The sequence below is a fragment of the Convolutriloba macropyga genome, chromosome 3, assembly GCF_964194025.1.
Source record: "Convolutriloba macropyga chromosome 3, txConMacr16.3, whole genome shotgun sequence".
NCBI classification, from domain to species: Eukaryota; Metazoa; Xenacoelomorpha; order Acoela; family Convolutidae; genus Convolutriloba; species Convolutriloba macropyga.
Genome location: NC_134470.1, coordinates 8,444,150 through 8,465,842, shown reverse-complemented (window position 1 = coordinate 8,465,842; position 21,693 = coordinate 8,444,150). Strand labels below are relative to the sequence as shown.

Below are 21,693 nucleotides of genomic sequence, written 5' to 3'. Positions count from 1 at the left end.
TGTTTGTAACTCCGCAGTAGCCGGTACCCAGCCCGGTTGAGAGAAGGAGGAGGAGAACACACCCAAAACATACTGGGAAAATTTTAATAGGTCATTTTTTCAACTTGGCTTGAGATATTTCCGACATTTGTTAGCTATTTTATCACTTCCTTTGCGCTCAAAGCCATCTCTGAACAGACACACTTGCGTTCGAAATCGGTTCTGATCAGACTCAATAGTGGTCGAAATATTCTCTGATCGAAGAGTTCTGAGCGCAGGATTATCGACTGTCTTGCGCTTGAACCGTTTATGATTAGACCCAGTTGCTCTCAAACCGCTTATGATCAGACTCAGGTGCGCTCAAACCGTTTATGATTAGACTCAAGTGCGCTCCAAATTGGTTATGATAAGACTGAAGTGTGCTTGAATCTTCCTCTGATCAGACTCAAGTGCGCTCTTGCGCTCGAAATTGCCCTGTAATTTCGAGCACACGATGGACATGCGTGCACTCGAAATGGTCTGGACCAGGGCAATTTCAAACGCGCTGCTCGATCTGGGCAACTCCGATGGAAAATGGAAACAAGATCGTATTAAGCATAAAACTGACCAAAAACAAACAAAATACTGAATTAGCTCAAAAATTGGACGCAAAGATCTCTCCTTCGCTTTAAAAATATGAAAATCTAAAGCTAATTTTTCATTAATTGTTCTCAAGCGTTTTATCGAAGAAAAATAGATATAGGTAAATCTCTGATCAGATCGCCCGGACTCTGGACGGACTGGACTATCCCTGATCAGACTATACCCGGGCCGTAGAGCAGTTGTCTTACTCTGTCACTGGGTTCTGCTTTTATCACACCCCACACCCAACCCGAGGTGACCCAATTTGGTCTGATCAACTTTTGATTGGACCCTGCTCCTTAAACTGGGAAATGTTTGGCCATTTTTATCGTATTTCCTGAGGTCAGCATTTTTTCCATTATACTGTGGAATCAAAAATAGATCATTCTGTCTTATGAAGATTCAAACGATAGCTGAACATGCTAGTAAAACAATGTTCAGAAGACATAAATAAGCAACATAGGTATTTACAATTTGTTATTTATCCTTGATTGTATTTGGTTTGTCAAATGTCTGAACTGCTATTATGCTCTGTAACTTTGAAAATGACATTTGGTTTCTAATTCTATTCTAGCTACAAGTTTAAAGTTTGTTTCAGAAAACGTTATTATTGCTAGTGAGTTATCAACAATTAGTTTTACTCCAGAACCGATATTTTAGAAAGGAAATTTAATTTAAAAAATTTAAACAAAAACTGATCTCGATTCAATTTGGATTAGGTTTTACAGACCTATTCGTCAATCAGGAATCCTGTCTAGACATGTTTTCCAGCATCAGTTGTATTTTCTATTTGATATAGGAAAATTATAAATTTGTTCTTACTAAAACCAAAAATAGTACAATCTATTTTAAGGTGCCTCAAAAATTAGTTTATTTATTTAACTGCACTGCAAAAAATAACCTACCAAAACTTAGCGACCATAGCAATTAATTTAGTGTTAATTTATGCCCGCCGTTTATGACAATTACTAATCATTACTGGCTGTTATCCACATGTATAGACTCAATTGAAGGACTATTTAATCTAATTTGGGAGTGAAAATGGTGTCCGGCGAGGATTATCTGGGTCTATTTCTGGCAGTCACTTACTCCTTCTGTCTGTGCACGTTTCTTCTCATTGCCAAATTAACCCCGGCTATACCCTATTTCGTGTTGGCATCCAGGGCTCTATTCCACATTTCGATAAGTGGCATATTTTTGAGCCTTTTTTGGAAACGGGAAATTTGGATTGGAGTGTGGAGGAATTATAAATTGGTGTTTATCAGGTTTGTTCTAAGCTCCCCCAAGATGAGGTCCCAGACGGAAGCGAGTATAGCTAGACTGAAGATGAACGCACGAGGGGGGCGGGGGGGAAGGGGGGGGGGTAGTGCATTCGAAATTACATAGCCTGGAAACAGAGAAACGCACAAAAAGTCTGGACGTGAACGCATGAAAGTCGGCATGAACGCACGAAAGGCTGGACATAAGTACCTTATATCATGAACGGTCGGTCTGAACATAAGCACTTTCCGTCTGGGACGGTCTGTTCATACTTGCTTCTGTCCGGCACCTCAAACTGGGCCGTTTGTTTTCAGTTTGCAAATGAAGAAACTAATTTACAGCTTAACCTCTAGTAAAGATCAGAGCTCGTTAATAATGATTAAAAAATTCGTTTTCGGTACGTTCAGAATAATAACAAGTATTTTGAATTTAGTATTTGTTTACACCCGTACCGAAGGGATGCTAGGAGGAGTTTCTCCTGTTAGAGCACCGTTTCAGAGCTGTTGAAGGATAGATCAATTTTTTTTTACATTTGAGGATTTTATTCTTTATCTAGAAAAATCAAAATCTGCATTACTTATCCGTTTGTTCACTAAAAAATCGAGGAAAAAGAAGCTAATTTTGAAAACAATTGATGAGAAGGAAACTTTTTTTTAAATTATCCAATCGCAACCTATGTTGCGGTCTCAGATCGAAGCGATCTTTGGTAAAACATTCGGCCGGACGATTGTCTAGATTTTTCGCACGTACAAAGGGCTCATAAGACTCCGCAGTTTTGACTCAGGACGCCCCATCATTTTGCGATCGTTACAGATCTGGTGAGAAGAAAACCAATACGTCAATTTACCATTGGACCAAGTTATATAATCCTACTTAAAAATGTCTACGGAATCATTGTCCCTTAACGGTGTTTTTCTGAAAACCATTTTACGAATCTAAGTAGACAACTAAAGTAAAAAACACATTCAAATGAACCAAATTCTGTTTCAATCTAACAAAAACTGCTGGAAAAAGATTTCAAAATTTTCAATCTCTTAAAATTTAGTTCCCCTTTTAGTTGAAATCAAAAAAGATTGTTTTGTTATGCTTCAATGTTTTTCTTACAAAATAGTTTTTTTAGTATAGCAAAGCGTTCAACTCAATCGCAAAAACTATTGCTTTGTCTTCAGCGTTGTATTCTCTGCCCTTCATCTTTATTTGGACCTTTTTTCAAAAAAAAATCATTTCTATTGCCTTTAATTGATACTTTTCTCGGGACTTGCTTTTGTAATAATAAATTGTTCTCAAGTATGTATATAAAAGAATAGTTGATGGAACTAATTTACATACACACCTGAAGGGACATCAAGAGGTTTTTATATTTAGTCGGGTGATGCTTTTGGGAAGCAGTGTATTTTAGCTCGAGAAATGTTCATGAAAAATTAGGGTTATAGTTTTTTACTCTACAACATTTTAGTTAAGAACTGTTATGAAGGTTACAATTAACCAGAACCTTTATTTTTTGGGTCTGTTTTTGTCTGCCAAACTTTGATGAGACTTTGGTTTTTAAAAATGCAGTTTTTAGCGCTGGATGCGGTGAAAGTGGTGAAAATAAAACTTTCACCGCTAAAAACCGCACATCTTACGTCAGTCACTGGTAAAAAATTTCACCGCAAATACTTTTTTGGTGAGTTTTTGAAAGACTTGAGATTTTAGCGGTAAAATTTTTTCATTATTTGACAAAACCTTGACCCGGGTTTCCCATTATGGGCTGCTCACGATTGATCAGAGTTGACCGGGGTCGGGCACATAAAACTGGGATACAATATAACAAAAATTTTGAAAATTTAGATCCATTTAATTTTTTATTTTATTGTTTCCAATGATTCGAGGAATTGTCATTTGTCCACTGCACCAATTTTTAATATCTCGCATGCAACCAATGTACCTGAAAAACTTGATTTCAAATTGCATCATGATTTCTTTTTCCATTTTTTGTTCCGTAGAATTTAATATGAAATTAAATCCTCACTCCAGCTCAGATACGGAATGATGACGTCTTTTTTTCATCTTTTATTCTCTCAGTCAAAGTCAATTTTATTATGTTAAATGCTGTATTACTGAGTTTATGAATGCTTGGCGATACTGCAACAATGCAACAGGAAACTTTCATATTTTTCATGAATGACTTCATAAGTAAAGTTTTCTGCTTCAGATCCGCAATCAATGGCGTTACCATGGCAACCAAAGTGCTCTGTGTGAGATACATAACAGTGGCAGATCTCGCAATCATATCCCAGACCACACCTGTGTTTGTCTGTATAATAGCAGTTGTAGTCTTGGGAGAAAAAATCACACTCATTGACAGCTTCATCATAATCAGGCATTTTCCTTGCAAAAGGATTATGAAAATATCACCCAAAAAGAGGTCCTTGACTTAAAAACTTAAAAACAGACATTGTCCACGACGGACTTGCACGGCGGGGGGGGGGGGGGGTCCCGACCTAACAGACACCCTAGCCTATGTCAGACCGTGGCCAAATCGAAATAATTAATACAAAAGAATGATATTGATTCAAAAGTCTCCCCTAGTAGTTTAATATTTTAATACTCACTGATATTCAAATTAGATCTTTCACATGTTCGTTGCCTTTGGCGCCGTATTAAGTTTTTTTGGAGAAAATTAGGACAATTGATTAGATTTTTGGAAAAATAGTTTTATATTATTATTACCAGGTTTATCGTTCCCACATTTTAAATTAAGATGCGCGATTGCATATGCAAAAGCTTTGAGATAAATAGAAAGTTATCATATCAAAGTTGTTGAAATGGCAACTGAACAAAAAGACTTGAGAACGTACCTTTTTTAATCAAGTGATCACCCTCAAAACAACTACATGAAGAGGATCCTATATTGAGTGCAGATTCAACCCCAAATGATTTCTTCGGAATCAAACTTTTTTTAACAAGTAAAATGAAAATATAACCCAGGGGTTAAACATTACAAGTTTGAAATGTTATACACAAAATTAGTACCATGTTAAAAATTAAAATAAGTGGTTCCGTTTTTTTAAAGGTAAAAGTAACTTTTGAAGCGACCAACGTTCCTTTCTTTGAAACACTCATCTGCTTATTAAAACTTCCGCAGGCAAAATGTCAGAATCTACTAAGAGATCTCTAGATATCTCATACTTTTTTCTCATAGAAAACTTTAACTCCCCAGCTGATTTGTCGATTAATTCGCTGCATTGAAATTCAAGTTCTGAGAAAAATAGAGCACTGAAAGTTAAACGAGAAAGGACTAGGGATTTGAATAGCATCAATCGTGCGTTCAGAGGTAAATGATAACGTATAACTTGTAGCCATAATTGATAGGACTTTGTTGAGTTGTACATGAATGTTTAACTTAGAATCCATTATTATACCCAAGTATCTGCAGTGACTTTGTGGCTTAAAATCTTAGGTTCAAGTGATCCATCTCAACTGATGGGGAAAATTCTGAATCTCTTGAATCTGGTTTTTGCTAGAAAACCCATGATCGGTTATTGTTATGCCTTGGCTGGTGGCTCGTGTTGATTTTTCTGTGTTTGATAAAGTAAGTCCAGAACTACTCGCAAATTCATCAAATAAAGTGGATTCCCTTTTTTTGAAATAATTGAGATTATAGTCGCCAAAAAAACAAAATTTCGTCAGAGATTGAGTAGGCCGAGGAGGTTTCTGATGTTAATTCGTCAACAAAAAAGTTTACCAAATTTCTATTTGGACATTACGAAGCCTTAATTAGGACTTTGTTTACCGGTAATCCAGATATTTCTAACCATAAGGACTCAAAAAAGCTTTCAATGAGTACAATTAGATCAATTCGCTGTTTTGAAGATATGTACCTTGGAACCCAGATGGCAACACCTCCACCCTTATTTTTTCCTGTCTTTGTTGACCTTGATCTTGAATAAAATTTCTGTTTCGGACTCAAAATTCAAAAACTTTTCTGCATAAAAAACTGTTTCATTTAGGATCAGTATTGTCTTTTGAGTTGAATTTGTTAAAAATTCAGTGAAAACGTGATATTTATTTTTTAAACTGCGGGCATTGAAGAAGAAAACGTTCAGATTTTCGAAATCCCGTCTAATTATTTATATCAGCATGTCCGATTCACGAATGTGAGAAAAGCGACCTGATTTAGATGACTATCATCACTTAGCATCAAGCGCATGAAGTGTAAAAAAATTTTGCAATCATAAAAAAAAGAAAAAAGCGGAACCTAATTTTCACAGTATAATGACGATAATTTTGGTTGTGTGACATAACCGAATATATAATTTTTCAATCGAATTGCTATGTAAAAAAGCAAGAACTAATAGTTTGGAAATTCTCATATTTTGCTGACAAAAAAACATTAATTCACACAACCAAAGCATTGATAAACAACCAGAGCACTGAATTTGTTGCAGTGAAATGTTGTTTTGTGATACAGTAATATGCTATTGATAATAGTTACCAAAACTCTTGACAATTTATTATACTGCAGCCAAGTTTAGGTGAACACCATCATTACATATTTGCCATGTTGTAATGTTGCATCTCAAATCCTCTATTTTTATCGATATAAAATATTTCTCAGTTGCTTTTCTCAGTTGCTCCAAAGCAATATTTCTCAGTTGCTTTTTGAACTCCTCAATTTCAATATTTCAATTCACACTCGTAACGGCCATTTTTTTGTGTTTCAAAAATTAGAGTTTCCGAAATTAGAGCTCGCTGAGTTTTCAAATTTTTAAATTGCTTTTGTAACAGTTTCATATAATTGAGATGCTGCGGCCACCCCCCGAAAATCTCTTATCAATACTATTTTGAACGGTTTGAAAAATTGGTGTTTTGCTTTTTGCTCCAGGAGAATACTGTTTGACTGTTTGTCTCAAATCAATAATTGTTGTACAGGGATAAGAAAGAAACCCGGTATCATAATAAATATCAGATTGCCATATTTTTTTGTATGTGCTCTCCGAAATAATAGGATGGTTAGTGTTTCTGTTTATAGATTTTGGAAAAAACTTTGGTTCCGACGGATCAAAAAAATCACTCGAATTTTGAATATTGTGACCCATCAAGTTTTCAATATCGAAGTGTTCTTGTCCCGTAAATATTTGACTTCCGATTGGAATAGATCAGTCATTCGACACTGGTACGCGTTTGCATTGTCTTCCAATTATATCTGCTGCTTTTGATTTGCAAAAACATGGTTTTGTTTTGAACCGTTTGAGTTTTTGTCGAATAATTGTTTCTCCTCTTGTACGATTACGTTTTTTCTTGCTTTAAATGCTTTCGCATGTCCTGGATGGTGTTTGTAGTACTTGAAAGCTCATTATTCCATTCAGTTTTAGTCTGCTGAGGCATTTTTAATTCAAATTTTGGTTGGATTTTGATTTACGCAGCAAATTGTATTTACCAACTGTTCTGCTCTTTGACTTTTGCTTTAAAAAACAATTCCGACAAAAACACATAAACATTACTCTCATTGTTTTACGAAATCATTTAAAAAGGAAGATTTTTTTCTATGTACCCCCAACCCAACCATATATCCGGCAACTAATTTTCATGAATTTTTAAAACTTCAGCAACGTTTGTTTTGTCGGGATAAATGAAACTTTTTACAGACACATTGACCTGTCTGGCATATAGAGACTCAATTTCCGAATTGAGAATTTCTTAATCAAAAATATGCAGAAGATGCAGAAAGCATATATTTTGACATTTTCAAACTTTCCAAAAGAAATATGTGAACTGACATAAATTTTGATATTTGCTGTCTAATTTATTAGTGCTTGTTTGCAAAAAAAACATTTTTCTTGTAATGAAATGAACATTTTTTGCTATGCTTGAAAGCAACCATGCCATTCCAAAACACTTTTGATGAAGCGCCAGTCATGTGCCACAATTAGTCTGTAATGTAAAGGATACATAGCTGCACTAAATCTGAGAAGTGCAATGAAAGGTCTGTTCATTGTAGCGTTTTTCTTATTTTTTGGGTCTTTTTAGATTCAAAAACACTGAAAGTTTATTGAAAGTAAAAACTACCAAGCTAACAATCTCTCTGCCACTCACTGGATGTATTGGTGGACAATTCCTTTTGTTGTTCGGTTTTGTTGTTACGTTTTTCTTACATTTGCTCCTTTTAATTTTAAAAACACTGAAATTTAAATGAGTTGGTTTCTGCCAAGCTGACAATCTCTCTGCTACATATTGAGTTGATTTATGGACAATTCCCTTAAAAAACAATAATATTTTCATTGAAAGTTTAAAATATGGCTTTTTTGGCATATTGCGCCTCAGACTCGATAAAAACCCATTTTTTATAGGTAGTTAGTGTACAAGTACAAAAAGTTTTATAATGCGAGAAAAGCTGCAAAACTTTCTTTTCTGTCGATTTTGTCCATTCCAATACCCTATGGCTCTATCAGAATGTTCCGGTTTCAGTAACGTTGTTTTCAAAATAATTTTAACGGTTCGAAACAGGTGCAAAAAAATAAAAACGAATGTCCTGAACTCTAGGGTGGCTCCCTATTTGGGACTGGCCTTGCAAACAACATCAATATATTGGGTTTGTCTCCTAGATCGAATGATAAAACACCAAAAGTTTACATTCAAAGAACAAGTTTAGGTTTCGAACTATGTTTTTTGGAGAAAGTAATTTCAAGTTATTCGATGGTTTGTTTGGGGTGTTGTTGCAAATCTTCTTGTACATATATTTGCTAAAACTTCAAATACTGGGGAAAGATGTAAAGCAGATATATATCCTTTTTGTTCTGATCCTTCAAGTTTTTATTTCTTGAAGTTTTTAATTAACACATTTAGCCTGTAATGTAATGGTTACATAGCTATACTAAATCTGAGAGGTCCAATAAAAGATCTGTTTGTTGTTACGTTTTCCTATTTTTGGATCTTTTAGTTTTAAAAACAATGAAAACCAAATGATTTGAGAGCCGCCAAGCCAAAAATCGCTTTGCTACTCCTTTTGTTGACTTGTGGACAATTCCTTTGAAAAAAGGTTACATTTTCAATGAAAATTTAAAATTTTGTCCTTTTGGCGTATTGCGCCTCGGATTCGACAAAAACTGTCGAGTTGAATAATCATTTTAGATAGTTATACAGACTAACAAAAACCATCGTTTTTGCTGGAGAAAATGCCACAACAAAAGTAACAAAATTTTGGAAACAAATTATTTAATTTAAAGATTTTGCAGTTTTTTTACCAGGCAGTTTTCGCATTCAAAGGGTTTGTGTGCATTGATTTTCTTGTTTACAAGTATTTTAATAATAGAACGCCTTGACAATAACCAATCTGTCTTGGATTGAAATGTTATTTTTTCAACTCATATGGCTTTCATAGAATTGAAGAAAAACGTTCAAATAATCGCCTCAGAAACAGTAACAACCAATTCTGTGTCGTTGAGCATAGCAAACTAGACCGCTATTAAGACATAATTAGGAGAAAACTTGATATTTGCTGTGAAAAATCTATTACAAACAATAAAATTTTAATGGAATTTTTTTGAAATTACAAAATAATTCTTTGTTTATCACCTCGGGGACATTTAAAAAGTTTCTTTGAACACGGCGCATTATATAACACATTTGAGCATATGCAGCTGACAAACCGTTTTTGTAGATTTAGGTTTTGTGCCGGTGCTTTCCGTTTTCAGGAGAAAATTACCGGTTGAATTTCTGTTTTGCTCTGCAAGGCTATGACTATCCGTATCAGTGACATGGTGTAAAAGAATAGCGATGGGATTGGTGTAATAAATTGAGAATTTTTGTTGGGCTGCACAAAAATCTGCTGAAGTCTATTTTTTTGCATATAATTTGGAAATCAAAACTTGCACTACAGCCACAAACATTTGATTGAATAGGAATTTTCCGAAATGCCTTTGGCCCAATTCTGGATTTTCAGATATTTGTTTTCAAATTAGTAAAAAAAAAGTTTTGTAATGCGAGAAAGGCATTAAGTTTTTCTTTACCGTCAATTTCGTCCATTCGAAGACCAAATCGCTCTATCAGAAGATTTCGGTTTCGGAAAGGTTGTTTTCCAAACTTAATTTTTAACGGTTCGAAACAAGTGAAAAAAACTAAAATGTGTATTTCTTGAAATGTAAGCTAGCTCCCTATTCGGTACTGGTCTCGCAAACAACATTATTTTGTTCTCCTAGAACAAATGGTAAGACACTAACAGTTTACAACCAAAAAACAATTTTCGAACAATGTTCTTAGGAGATAATTTTTTCAGGTTAACCGATGGCTTGTCTTAGGGTAATTGCAAATCTTCCTGTGCATATATTTGCTAAAACTTCAAGTACAGGGGAAATTATTAGATTAGATATATAGTCATTTTTTTGATCAAATAAACTACGCTTTTTCTTGAAGTCTTTAATTCTTCATGTTTTTAAATGCCACAAATAGTCTGTAATGTAACGAATACATTGTTGTACTAAATCTGAGAGATCCAATAAAAGATCGGTTTGTTGTTACGTTTTTCTTATATTTGGTCCTTTTAGTTTTAAAAACACTGAAATTTAAATGAGTTGGTTTCTGCCAAGCTAACAATCTCTCTGCTACATATTGAGTTGATTTATGGACAATTCCCTTTAAAAACAGTAATATTTTCATTAAAGGTTTTAAATATTGCTTTTTTAGCATATTGCGCCTCTGACAATCGCCAATCCGTCTTTGACGCCCACCAGATTGAAATATTGTTTTTTAAACTCATATTGCTTTTAATGAATTGAGGAAGACCAATGAAGTTTTTGCCTCGGAAACAGTGACAACCATTTTGTGTCGTTGAGCATAGTAAACTTTATCGCTATTACGACAGACTGAGATGTAAACTTGATATTTGGTGTGAGAAATCTATTAAGAACAGTAAAACTTCGATGGATTTTTTTGAAATTACAAATTAATTCCTTGATTTTTGCCACGGGGTATTTAAAATATTTCTTTGAACGCAGGGCAACATATAAAACATCTGAGCATATGCAATTAACAAACTGTTTTTATTGATTTAATGTTTGTGCCAGTGCTGGCTTTTTTTAAAAAGAAGTTCCTGGTTGGATTTCTTTTTCGATTTTTTGTTTGCTCTTCAAGGCTATGATTATCTTTATCTGTGATATGGAGTAAAAAATAGAAAAGGTATTGGTGTAATACATTAACAATTTTTGTTTGGCTGCACAAAAATCCGCTAAAGTACAATTTTTGGCATATCATTTGAAATCAATATTGCACTAAAACCACAAATATCTCATTTAATAGAAATTTTCCGAAGTGGATTTATTGAAAAATGAAACTTTTTATGCCCAATTCCGGATTTTCCGTTATTTGTTTTCAAAACAGTAACAAATTTTTTTATAATGCGAGAAAAGCAACAAGAATTTTTTACTGTCAGTTTCGTCAATTCCAATACCCAATGGCTCTATCAGAAATTTCCAGTTTGAGAAAAGTTTTTTCCAAACTTAATTTATAACGGTTCGAAAGAAAGTAAAAAGATTTGATTTTTCTGAGCTGTAAAATAGCTCCCTATTTCGGACTAATCATGCAAACAACATTAATTTTCTGGGTTTCTCGATTAGAGAGAACTGTCAAACACTTAAATTATTCAACCAAAAAACGAGTTTCTGAACTATGTTTTTCGAAGAAAGTACTTTCAGGTTAATCGATTGCTTGTTTCTTGGTAGTTGTGAACCTTCTTGTGCATATATTGGCCCAGGCCTGTGCATACATTTAAAATTTCAAATACAGGGGAAATTTGTAAAGCCGATAGAAATTCATTTTGTTCTGATCCACTAAACTATTGTGTTTGTTGAAGATTTTGATTCTTGAGGTTTTTAAATGATAGAAAAAGCCTGTAATATAACCTAACTGTACCAAATCCGAAAGGTCTAATAAAAGATCTGTTTGTTGTTACGTTTTTCTTATTTTGTGTGCTTTTAGTTTTAAAAACAATGAAAATAAGATGACTTGAGAACTGCTAAGCTAGCAATCTTTTTGCTACTCCTTTGGTTGACTTGTGGATAATTCCTTTAAGAAACGGTAATATTTTCATTAAAAGTTTAAAATTGTGTCCTTTTGGCATATTGCGCCTCGGACTCGATAAAAAACGTCGAGTTGAACAACAGTTTTAGATATTTATACAGTTTAACAAAAACGATCGTTTTGGCTGGAGAAATTTTGGAAACAAATTATTTAATTTAAAGATTTTGCAGTTTTTTATCAGGCAGATTTCGCATTCAGAGGGTTTGTGTGCATAGATTTTAATGTTTACAAGTATTATAATAATTGAACGCCTTGGCAATAACCAATCTGTTATGGATTGAGATGTTATTTTTTTTAACTCAAATGGCTTTTAAAGAATTCAGGAACTACGTTCAAGTTTTTGCCTCAAAAACAGTGACAACCAATTCTTTGTCGTTGAGCATAACAAATTTTACCGCTATTAAGACATAATGAGAAGAAAACTTGATATTTGCTGTGAAAAATCTATTACGAACGAGAAAATTCTAATGGAAATTTTTGAAATTACAAAATATTTCTTTGTTTTTCTCCTCGGGGACATTCAAAAAGATTCTTTGAACACGGCGCAACATATAACTTATCGGAGCATATGCAGCTGACAAACCGCTTTTGTTGTTTTTTTGTGCGAGTGCTTAATTTTTTCGGAAAGGAATTACCGGTTGTCTTTTTTTCTATTTTGCTCTTTAAGGCTATGGCTATCTTCATCAGTGACATGGTGTAAAAAAATCGAGAAGGTTTTGGTGTAATAAATTGAGAATTTCTGATCACCTGCACAAAAATCTGCTGATTTCTCCTTTTGTGCATATATTTTAGAAATCAATACATGCATTAAAGCCAAAAACATCTGATTTAAAAGAATAATTCTGAAATGCATTTACTGAAGATCGAATTTTTTTGCCAACTTTTGGATTTTCAGATATTTGTTTTCAAAACGGTAAAAAGGACTTATAATGCGAGAAAAGCAGCAAGGTTTTCTTTACTGTCAATTTCGTCTGTTCGAATACCCTTTGACTCTGTCAGAAAATTCCGGTTTTAGAAATGTTGTTTTTCCAAAATTATTTTTTAACAGTTCGAAACAAGTGAAAAAAAATAAAATGTGAATGGCCTGAACTGTAAGCTAGCTCCCTGTCCGGTACAGGTCTCGCAAAAAACATTATTTTTCTATATTTTTTTCCAAGAACAAATGTTCGAACACTAAATGATTACAACCAAAAAACAAGTTTTGGAACAATTTTTTTGGAAAAAATACTTTCAGGTTAATCAGGTTAATCCTTATTTTGGGGTAATTGTAAATCTTCCTGTGCAAATATTGGCCCAGTCCTGCGCATACTTTTAAAAATTCAAATACAGTGGTAGTTTGTACAGCCGATAGAAATTGATTTTGTTCTGATCCACTAAACTTTGTTTTTTCGTGAAGATTTTGATTCTTGAGGTTTTAAATGACACAAAAAGCCTGTAATGTAACCCAGCTATACCAAATCTGAAAGCTTCAATATTCAAGATCTGTTTGTTGCTACGTTTTTCTTATTTTGTGTGCTTTTAGTTTTGAAAACAGTAAATATTTAAACGATTTGAAAACTGCCAAGTTAAAAATCTCTCTGCTACTAATTGGGATGATTGGTGGACAATCCCTGTTGAAAACAGTAAAATTTTCCTTAAGCGTTCAAAATAATTGTTTTTTCGGCATATTGCGTCTCGGACTCCTTAAAAACCATCAAGTTGAACTATCTTTATAAGCAGTTTTGCAGAGTAACAAAAATAATATTTTCGCTGGAAAAAATTCTCCAACAAAAGCAACGAAATTTTGGCGACAATTTTTTTAATCTACAGATTTTGCAATTTTTACCCAGGCAGATTTTGCATTCAAAAGGATTTGTGCGCCAAGACTTTTTTCTTTTACAGGTAATTTAAAACTAGAATACCTTGTCAATGACGAATCTGTCTTTGACACCCATTAGATTGAAATGTTATTTTTTCAACTCGGATTTCTTTTAAAGAAATGAGGAAATACGTTCAAATTTTTCCTTCGGAAACAATTTCAACCACTGTTATGTAGTTGAGCATAGTAAATTTTATCGTTATTAAGACAGGGTTAGAAAAAATTCGATGTTTGGTTTGAGAAATCTATTATGAACAACAAAGTTTTGTTGAAATTTTTTAAAATTACAAATTAGTTCCTTTTTTCAGGGACAATTAAACTATTTCTTTGAACACAGCGCAACATATAATACAGATGCAACCGACAAATCGCTTTTGTTGATTTAGTTTTTGTGTCAGTGCTTGTTTTTTTTAAAAAAGAAATTACCGCTTGGATTTTTTATTTCTATTTTGCTCTGCAAGGCTATGGCCATTTTCATCAGTGACATGGTGTAAAAATAATAGAGAAGGGATCGGTGTAATAAGTTGAGAATTTTTGTTGAGCTTTACAAAAATCTGCTGATGTCTCAATTTGTGCATATATTTTAGAAATCAATACATGCACTAAAACCAAAAACATCTGATTTAAAAGAATAATTCTGAAATGCATTTATTGAAGTTCGAATTTTTTTGCCCACTTTTGGATTTTCAGATATTAATTTTCAAAACGGTAAAAAGGACTTATAATGCGAGAAAAGTAGCAAGGTTTTCTTTACTGTCAATTTCGTCTGTTCGAATACCCTATGACTGTCAGAAAATTCCGGTTTTAGAAAAGTTGTTTTCCAAACTTAATTTAAAACTGTTCGAAACAAGTGAAAAAAAAAATAAAGTCTTTTTCGGAGAAAATACTTTCAGAATGTTCGATTGCTTGTTTTGGGGTAATTGTAAGTTTTCCTGTGCAAATATTGGCCCAGGCCTGTGCATAAATTTAAAAATTCAAATACAGTGGAATTTTGTAAAGCCGATAGAAATTCATTTTGTTCTGATCCACTAAACTGGTTTTTCTTGAAGATTCTGATTCTTGAGTTTTTTAAATGCCACAAAAAGCCTGTAATATAACCTAGCTGTACCAAATTTGAAAGGTCTAATAAAAGATCTGTTTGTTGTTACGTTTTTCTTATTTTGTGTGCTTTTAGTTTTAAAAACATTGCAAATCAGATGACTTGAGAACTGCTAAGCTAGCAATTTCTTTGCTACTCCTTTGGTTGACTTGTGGATAATTCCTTTAAGAAACGGTAATATTTTCATTAAAAGCTTAAAATTGTGTCCTTTTGGCATATTGCGCCTCGGACTCGATAAAAACCAATGAAATGAACAATCCTTGTAGGTAGTAATACAGAGTAAAAAATGATCTAAAGACGATGCTTTCCAAAGTTTTAGTCGCTCTCTATTGAAGTTTAAAACAGTTATATAACTCCTGTCGATCTTTTTATGCTTTTTTCGCTTGACCAATTTTTCGTCTGACGCCTATGACATTTCGTCCTCAAAAACGGGATAAACAAGTAGCGCTCAGTTGGAATTGAGTGCTCTTAGAGCCTTCGAACTCACTGGTCTCCAAGCATGCGATCAACAGAAAGTGTTTTGGAGGCCTATACTTATGGTGTGAAAGAAGGTTTTTAGAGGTCAACCCTCACCCCTCCACCCCTACCACAACTCCACCCCACAACAACCCCTTACTCCACATCAGCCCACATAACTGCATTTCCCCCTCCCAATCCCCTTCACATCCTTCGGGCCGTAAGGGCATCGTGCAGCCAAGGACCCGACTCCCACCGTTGCCAACCCCCCCCCCCCATGCAACCCCCCGGTGCACCCCCCGGTGCCTCCACTGCGCTCACTTCACGCCGCTTCAAGTAATCTAAAGCTACCTTCACTAAATCGTGGCTAATTACTGACAAAGCCAACCGCTCGCCGGTCGTTTAAGAGCTGTTCCCCCCGACGTTGCTCAGTTATGTTTTTAGTGGTATTTCAAAGCAATCATTTCGTTTTTTCTGAAAACAATTGTAGCGGCGTATTAAATCAACTTAAGTGTACTGGCAACAGCAAAGACAAAGACACAAACAAAATTTTGATATGTGGTTTTTATTTAGTTCGATTTAGATATGATCTTCAATGATACTTTAAAGCGATTACTTTTTAAAACATGAATTGAACAGCAGACTTTTTTCAAACATTATCTAAAACTTTGATTATTTTGCTTCTTCATTTTTTATTGGTTTTTGTGATAAAAAACAAAAAATGCAAAAACTGTGTGGTTTCAAACCTGGTATTCATAAGAAAAACAATTCGTTTTCTTTTTTCATGAATTCTCTGATTTCAGATAAAAAGAGTTCTAAAAAGCAAGCAACATAGTTTTCATCAGGCACAAAAATATGCACGGTACTACCAGATTCCTTGAATTGCAAAACATAATATCTTAGAGAAATACTCCATGAGGTTTGATGTTATGTGAAAATGGAATATTTGTTTTTTAAATTAGGTATTTGCTTGAATACCGACATTGCAACGTTTTTAATTTTTTTTTCAATCAATTTAATTGATGATTGTACAGCTCATAATCACGGAAATTTGCCATTGAATTGTTTTATTAGGAAATTTTGCGTGCCTTCATCCCCAGGTTGACTTTGTGGATAAAATTTTGTGAAATTTTAATTGTGAAAGACTTCCGTGAACTATTAATTGTCAGGGGCATTCAATGAATTTCTCCTCTTAAACGTTTCTGACATGAAAAGCACAATAGTCATGAACAAAAAACCAATTACAGACAGATCGGGTGCATTCTTGTTCCTGAAGATCTAAGATTTTTTGCAAAGCCTATAGAAAAAATTTAAAGAAGACCTAAGAAATAGAGAAAATTTAATTTGTTGAAATCGCGTCCAGTGTTGAAATCAATTTTCATATTTCGGAATTAGATACAATAGTACAATACTGTTCTTCGAAATTGCGAAAATCAATGTTTTTAATTTGAAACTCGGATCTATTCTGTATTGCAGGTTCAATTAATATGAGCTTCCCTTATAATTCAATAAGGTTCAGTGAATTATTATTGTGATTTCTGATTAAAGCTCAAGGTTTTTATGGCTCCAACAAAATGTTTTTGTAATTTATTTCTTAATTCTTGAGTTTTGCCAGGATTTGCTGTTCTTTTTTTGGTCCTAAGACTGAGCCTAAATCGTCATTTATTTTTGATATAAGCATTTTTCGTTCAAATTCGCTGTTTCCGTAACATTTGGAAACTTTTTTATTTTTTCGGACAATCAGAAACAAGATGAACAGTTTTGGTCCAGTTGTGGATTTTTATAATTCAAAATTAATTGGTTTGTAAGGGGGCACTGAATATAGTTTTTGAATTGTTTTTGCTTTTCTTGATTGTTTTTAATTAGATGCAGATCAGAATGATTTTATATCAAACCTCAATTATTGGGAGGTTTACGCGCAACAGGAGGCCAATAAGTGCACAAAAAGTTTCGAGCGCACAGCATATGGTTTCTTGATTTAACGCGATTTGGATAGAATTTTTATGAAATTTTGAGTTCTGCCTGTATTCAGTGTTAATGTGTAGTCTATAAACTTGACCTCACCACCTCAACTATGACATGTGCAATTGGCTTTCTAAGCAGTAACAAGTTCAACTATTTACCATTTTAAGTCGAAAGCTCACGGCTGCAATACCTTATGCTTTTAAAAAGTTTGCTTTTAAAAATTAATGGGTAATTTCAACTTTGCGAATTTTGATCTTTTTCTGCAATTTTTCCCCGTATTCTCAGCAACTAGAAACTTCGAATGTGTTTATAATGTAGTCTTCATTGCTATTTTTATTTAAGTAATGGTTTTTGTAATCGCTAATACTACGAAATTCATTATTTTTTTATGTTGATGTTTTCCAACTTTTGAGATTCGTTTTTGCTATCTTGTCCGATCATCAAATTAACAGCACTTTATTGACAATTTTCATATCACTTCAAGGGCGCTGAAAAAAGGCGCATTTAATATATTGAATATTTTTTGTGAATAGATTTTGATCTTATAGGCTTTGACACTGTTTCCTCGCAAAACTGATGTGACTTTTTGATTTCGGCCTGTATTTGCACTTTTTAGCAGTTTTAATAAGTACAAATCTCAAGGGTTTTTGTATGAAGGTAAAAATGAAGCCAATGAATGATTTCAGCTGATAGGTAGTTGTTTTCTTGACTTCGAATTTAATTGTCTTCAAAAAGTGTAAACCTGTTTTCTAATTTTGCCCCTTTTGTTTTCTGTCTACTCGTTAATTTTTGTCAATAAAAACTGGTCCTATATTTTTTCTGTTGAAATGCAAGTCATTTTGTTTAGTGGTTTTTTTATCTGATGCTATTTTGACTTTTTCATTAAGTATTTTAAGAACAAATAGACAGACATTGGATTTTGGTCTTAAGTAATGCCTGTTTTTTATTTGATTTTGTTGTTTTTCTTGTCTCTTATTCTCCTTAACGTCAGGTATCATCGGTCCTCTATTGAGTCGTTGTTTCATTGGCATACTTATTAGAGCTTAAAGCGTTTTTTTTATTGGATACACCAATTGCTTTCGAAAAAAAAGTGATTTTTTGAAAGTTTTCTATCACTTCCTCATTTGGTGGTCAATTAAGTCAAAAAATTGTTCAGCGGGGTTGAAGCTTTATGTGCAAATGCACAATAGCGAGCCTCTTTGCATTATTAAATGCCTGATAAAAATTAAGCCATGCGCTAAAAACTATTCATTTTCGAAGTGTTGAAATTGTGTAAGGAATGTATTGAAATATATGCTAAATCTCTGTAAAAATTGTGCAGGTTGAATGAATCAGTGTTTGTATGGTATGTTTGATTTTCGGATTCTACTGGCTGAAGCCCGTTTAATATTGTATTCCGACTTAATTAAAATTATTCAAAAGATTGAGAGAATTGGAAAATAATTATCTAGTTATAACTTGAATAAGAGGTCTTGAAAGCGCATTTTTTTGGAGTTCAAATGTCCTTAGCTCCTAATAATATTAGCCAAGGCATATGGTCTTGTCGTATAAACATATTTAAACTTTAAAATTTTGATAGAGAATGCTTGCTCAAATCAATCGTGAAAAAGTTGCTTCTCGGGAGTCGTTTGTGTGATGCAACCGAGATGGCTGTTCGGCTCGGGAAACGAGAACCTTCTCGGATTAGCAACCGATTCTAAACCAGCCGACGACTCTTACTCCAACGCCTCCCCCAATGTGGCCATAGCTTCCTGTGTGATGTTGTTCATTGCTTTCATGAATGCAGTGACCTCTGTGCTTCTTAAGAAATTGGCGGACGAGAAAGTTCACCCTTCGGCTGTTATTTTGATGAGCGGCTGCTCAGTTTTGGGTAAATATTCAACTGGTTTCTGGTCAGATTCTTATACTAAAGTTTCCAGAAATATTGGGGTAATGTTAGAAAAATAAGGACACTTTCATGATATTGCCAAATAATTTTGATGAAAAAAAGTATTGTTCACAAGGAGACTATAGAGGCATGTTTATGATACATGGCAACTAAACCTAAAGCCAAAAAACCCAACGATACAAAATGCTTAAGGTGTTAAAATACCCAAAGTGCGCCAAAATACCCAATAAGCCAGTATTTATCATTGGGCCAAAATACCCAATTTAATAATTTCCCTCAATAACCCAATTACAATGTAGCGGTTGGTATAGTCGGTATGAGCGCGTGTATGAAATTTAGGACGTTTTTTTTAAAATCAGACTTGAGCGGACAATTTGGTCTGAAGATCGGTTGTAAATGTGTCAGATCAAGTCCCAAATGCCCCTGAGGCATGAACAATTTCACCAGACTTACCTGTAAGTTTTGATAAATTTACTACATTAAACATTTTTCAAAATTTTTTAGTGAATAGCATTTCTGTTAATTTTATCAATATTTGTCGCGTTTTCCGGACCTATTTTGGACGGTTTTGGACCTCGTTTAGACTTGGATTAGGATTGCCAAGTGTAAAAAGTCACATGATCATAGCTCTGAATCAGTAATAAATGAGACTTGTAATTAGACCTGCCAGTACTAAAATATTGCGTAGATTTTGGGTATTTTTTCACATTTATTAATTTTTACAATGGGTATTTTGTCCTGAAATCGTAAAATCAACCCCGGAAAAATCCAATAGGTGGAGTAAGAACTCTATGATGTGGTAAAGTAATCATGTTTTTCTCGATGAGAGATCATCAAAAGTTAAAACTACAGTAAAAACCCAAAACAAAACCCAGATACATAAATGCGCCCGCACCATTATATTTCGATACAAACAAAATTATTAAATCTATTTTTCAGCTTGCAGTACAATTGGTACATGGCTATCCCTTCAAATCGGGCAAATAGCCGACTCAGATTTATGCACTTTGGACTGGACAGTGTCTCTCTCTGCTATGTTGGGTGGTCTAATCGGCTACCTGGCCCAACTCTCCAATTTTATGGTATCCCAGCGAATAAAAGTCAGCGTCAAAAGCGTGATCACCTGTACTTTAAACGTCCTGATTGGTTTTCTATATACCGTCATTCTTACCCCCACTGAAACGGGAATCAATTTCTGGAAGATTGCCGGGACTATTTTGGTGCTAATTTCTGGGTTTTTGCTGTATGCTAAGAAAGAGGGTAATCTGTGTCATGGTTATGGGTCTACTAATACGTCGAGCAGAGGTACATCAACAGTCGTGTTTCAACTCGAGGAACCTTTGCTAACTGGCGAGGACACAGAAAGTGGTTTTGACAGTGATGAAGAACTATTTTCGTCAAAAGTATCAAAAACTGAGTAATTTTAATTTTAGTTTATTTTAAATATGTATGTCTTATTTAGAATTTAGAATCGCAAAAGATTGTTCAAATGATCAAATTAAAAAAAGAATTTGAGCGATACTGAGACAACAACAAGAATAGATAATTGCGGGCCACTTCCGTTTTTGTCCCCTTCCGTTTTGCCCCCCCCCCCCCCTGTATAGCTTATTATCGGTGTCAGGACAATTTACCCTATGCCATTATACCTAATGCCGTCATACCCAACCTACCATTTTCAGAAGGACTATTTAGCCCACTATAAAACAAAGGGCCCGTGTGACTTGAAACGACTTTAAATCTCAATCTTACACGAGATCATATTGTCCGCTTAAGTATGTTAAAACATATGCGTGTAATAGCGACCTCAAATTTGTAGTAGGATTTTTGAACAAAAATATCAAAGTGCTTTGGGTATAAAGGCTTTAAGGCTTTAATCTGCACGCACTGAGCTTGAGGGTGTAACCGGAAAAGGTCCTACCATCAAACGTTCACGTTTTTGTTCAAGCAGCAATTTTGAATTGAATCTAAGGAACTGTTAAAGTACACCTAAGGTTAAGCAAATCGATACATTTTTAACATAATATTTCCAAAGTATTTTTAAAATTGGGTCTTTTGGGTTTTTCTTCAGTCGAGTTTTGCCGATCGATATATTTTTCCGAGCTTGTCTAGCGTAGAACATTGGGTCACCATTGAAAAAGATGACAGACCCAAAAAGAGAAACCAAATCAACTTTTCTTTTTTTCTGTTTTTTTATGCCCGGGCTGACCATCCAGAGCATTCCAGTACTGAACCAGTGTAAATCCATAGACTGTATATAGACATTTTTACCCTTGTGCAGATTTTGTTCATGTCAAAAAATAGACTGATCAGTCTATTTTCCAGAGTAAAATTGATATTCTGTTTTTTACCTGATTTTGATCTGTCCATTACTATTTTCATACAATTATCAGCTTAATTAACATTATTGTATACCTCTTGTCAGCCTAAAACCATTCTGTTCCAAACCTGTTTCAGCTCTGATTGTCGGTCACACCACATGCATATTCACACCATTCTGCATCACACCACAGA

At 34.1% G+C, this 21,693-nt stretch overlaps 1 protein-coding gene across 1 annotated transcript; it reads left to right on the top strand.

The window, feature by feature from the left end:
* Positions 1–1,116: 1,116 nt before the first annotated feature.
* Positions 1,117–20,661, top strand: LOC142336833 (uncharacterized). The gene is made up of 4 exons (XM_075385776.1): positions 1,117–1,865; positions 4,055–4,222; positions 18,905–19,164; positions 20,122–20,661. The coding sequence occupies exons 1-4, from the start codon at positions 1,642–1,644 to the stop codon at positions 20,601–20,603; spliced, it is 1,134 nt and encodes a 377-aa protein (XP_075241891.1). The 5' UTR covers positions 1,117–1,641; the 3' UTR covers positions 20,604–20,661.
* The last annotated feature ends 1,032 nt before the right edge of the window (positions 20,662–21,693 follow it).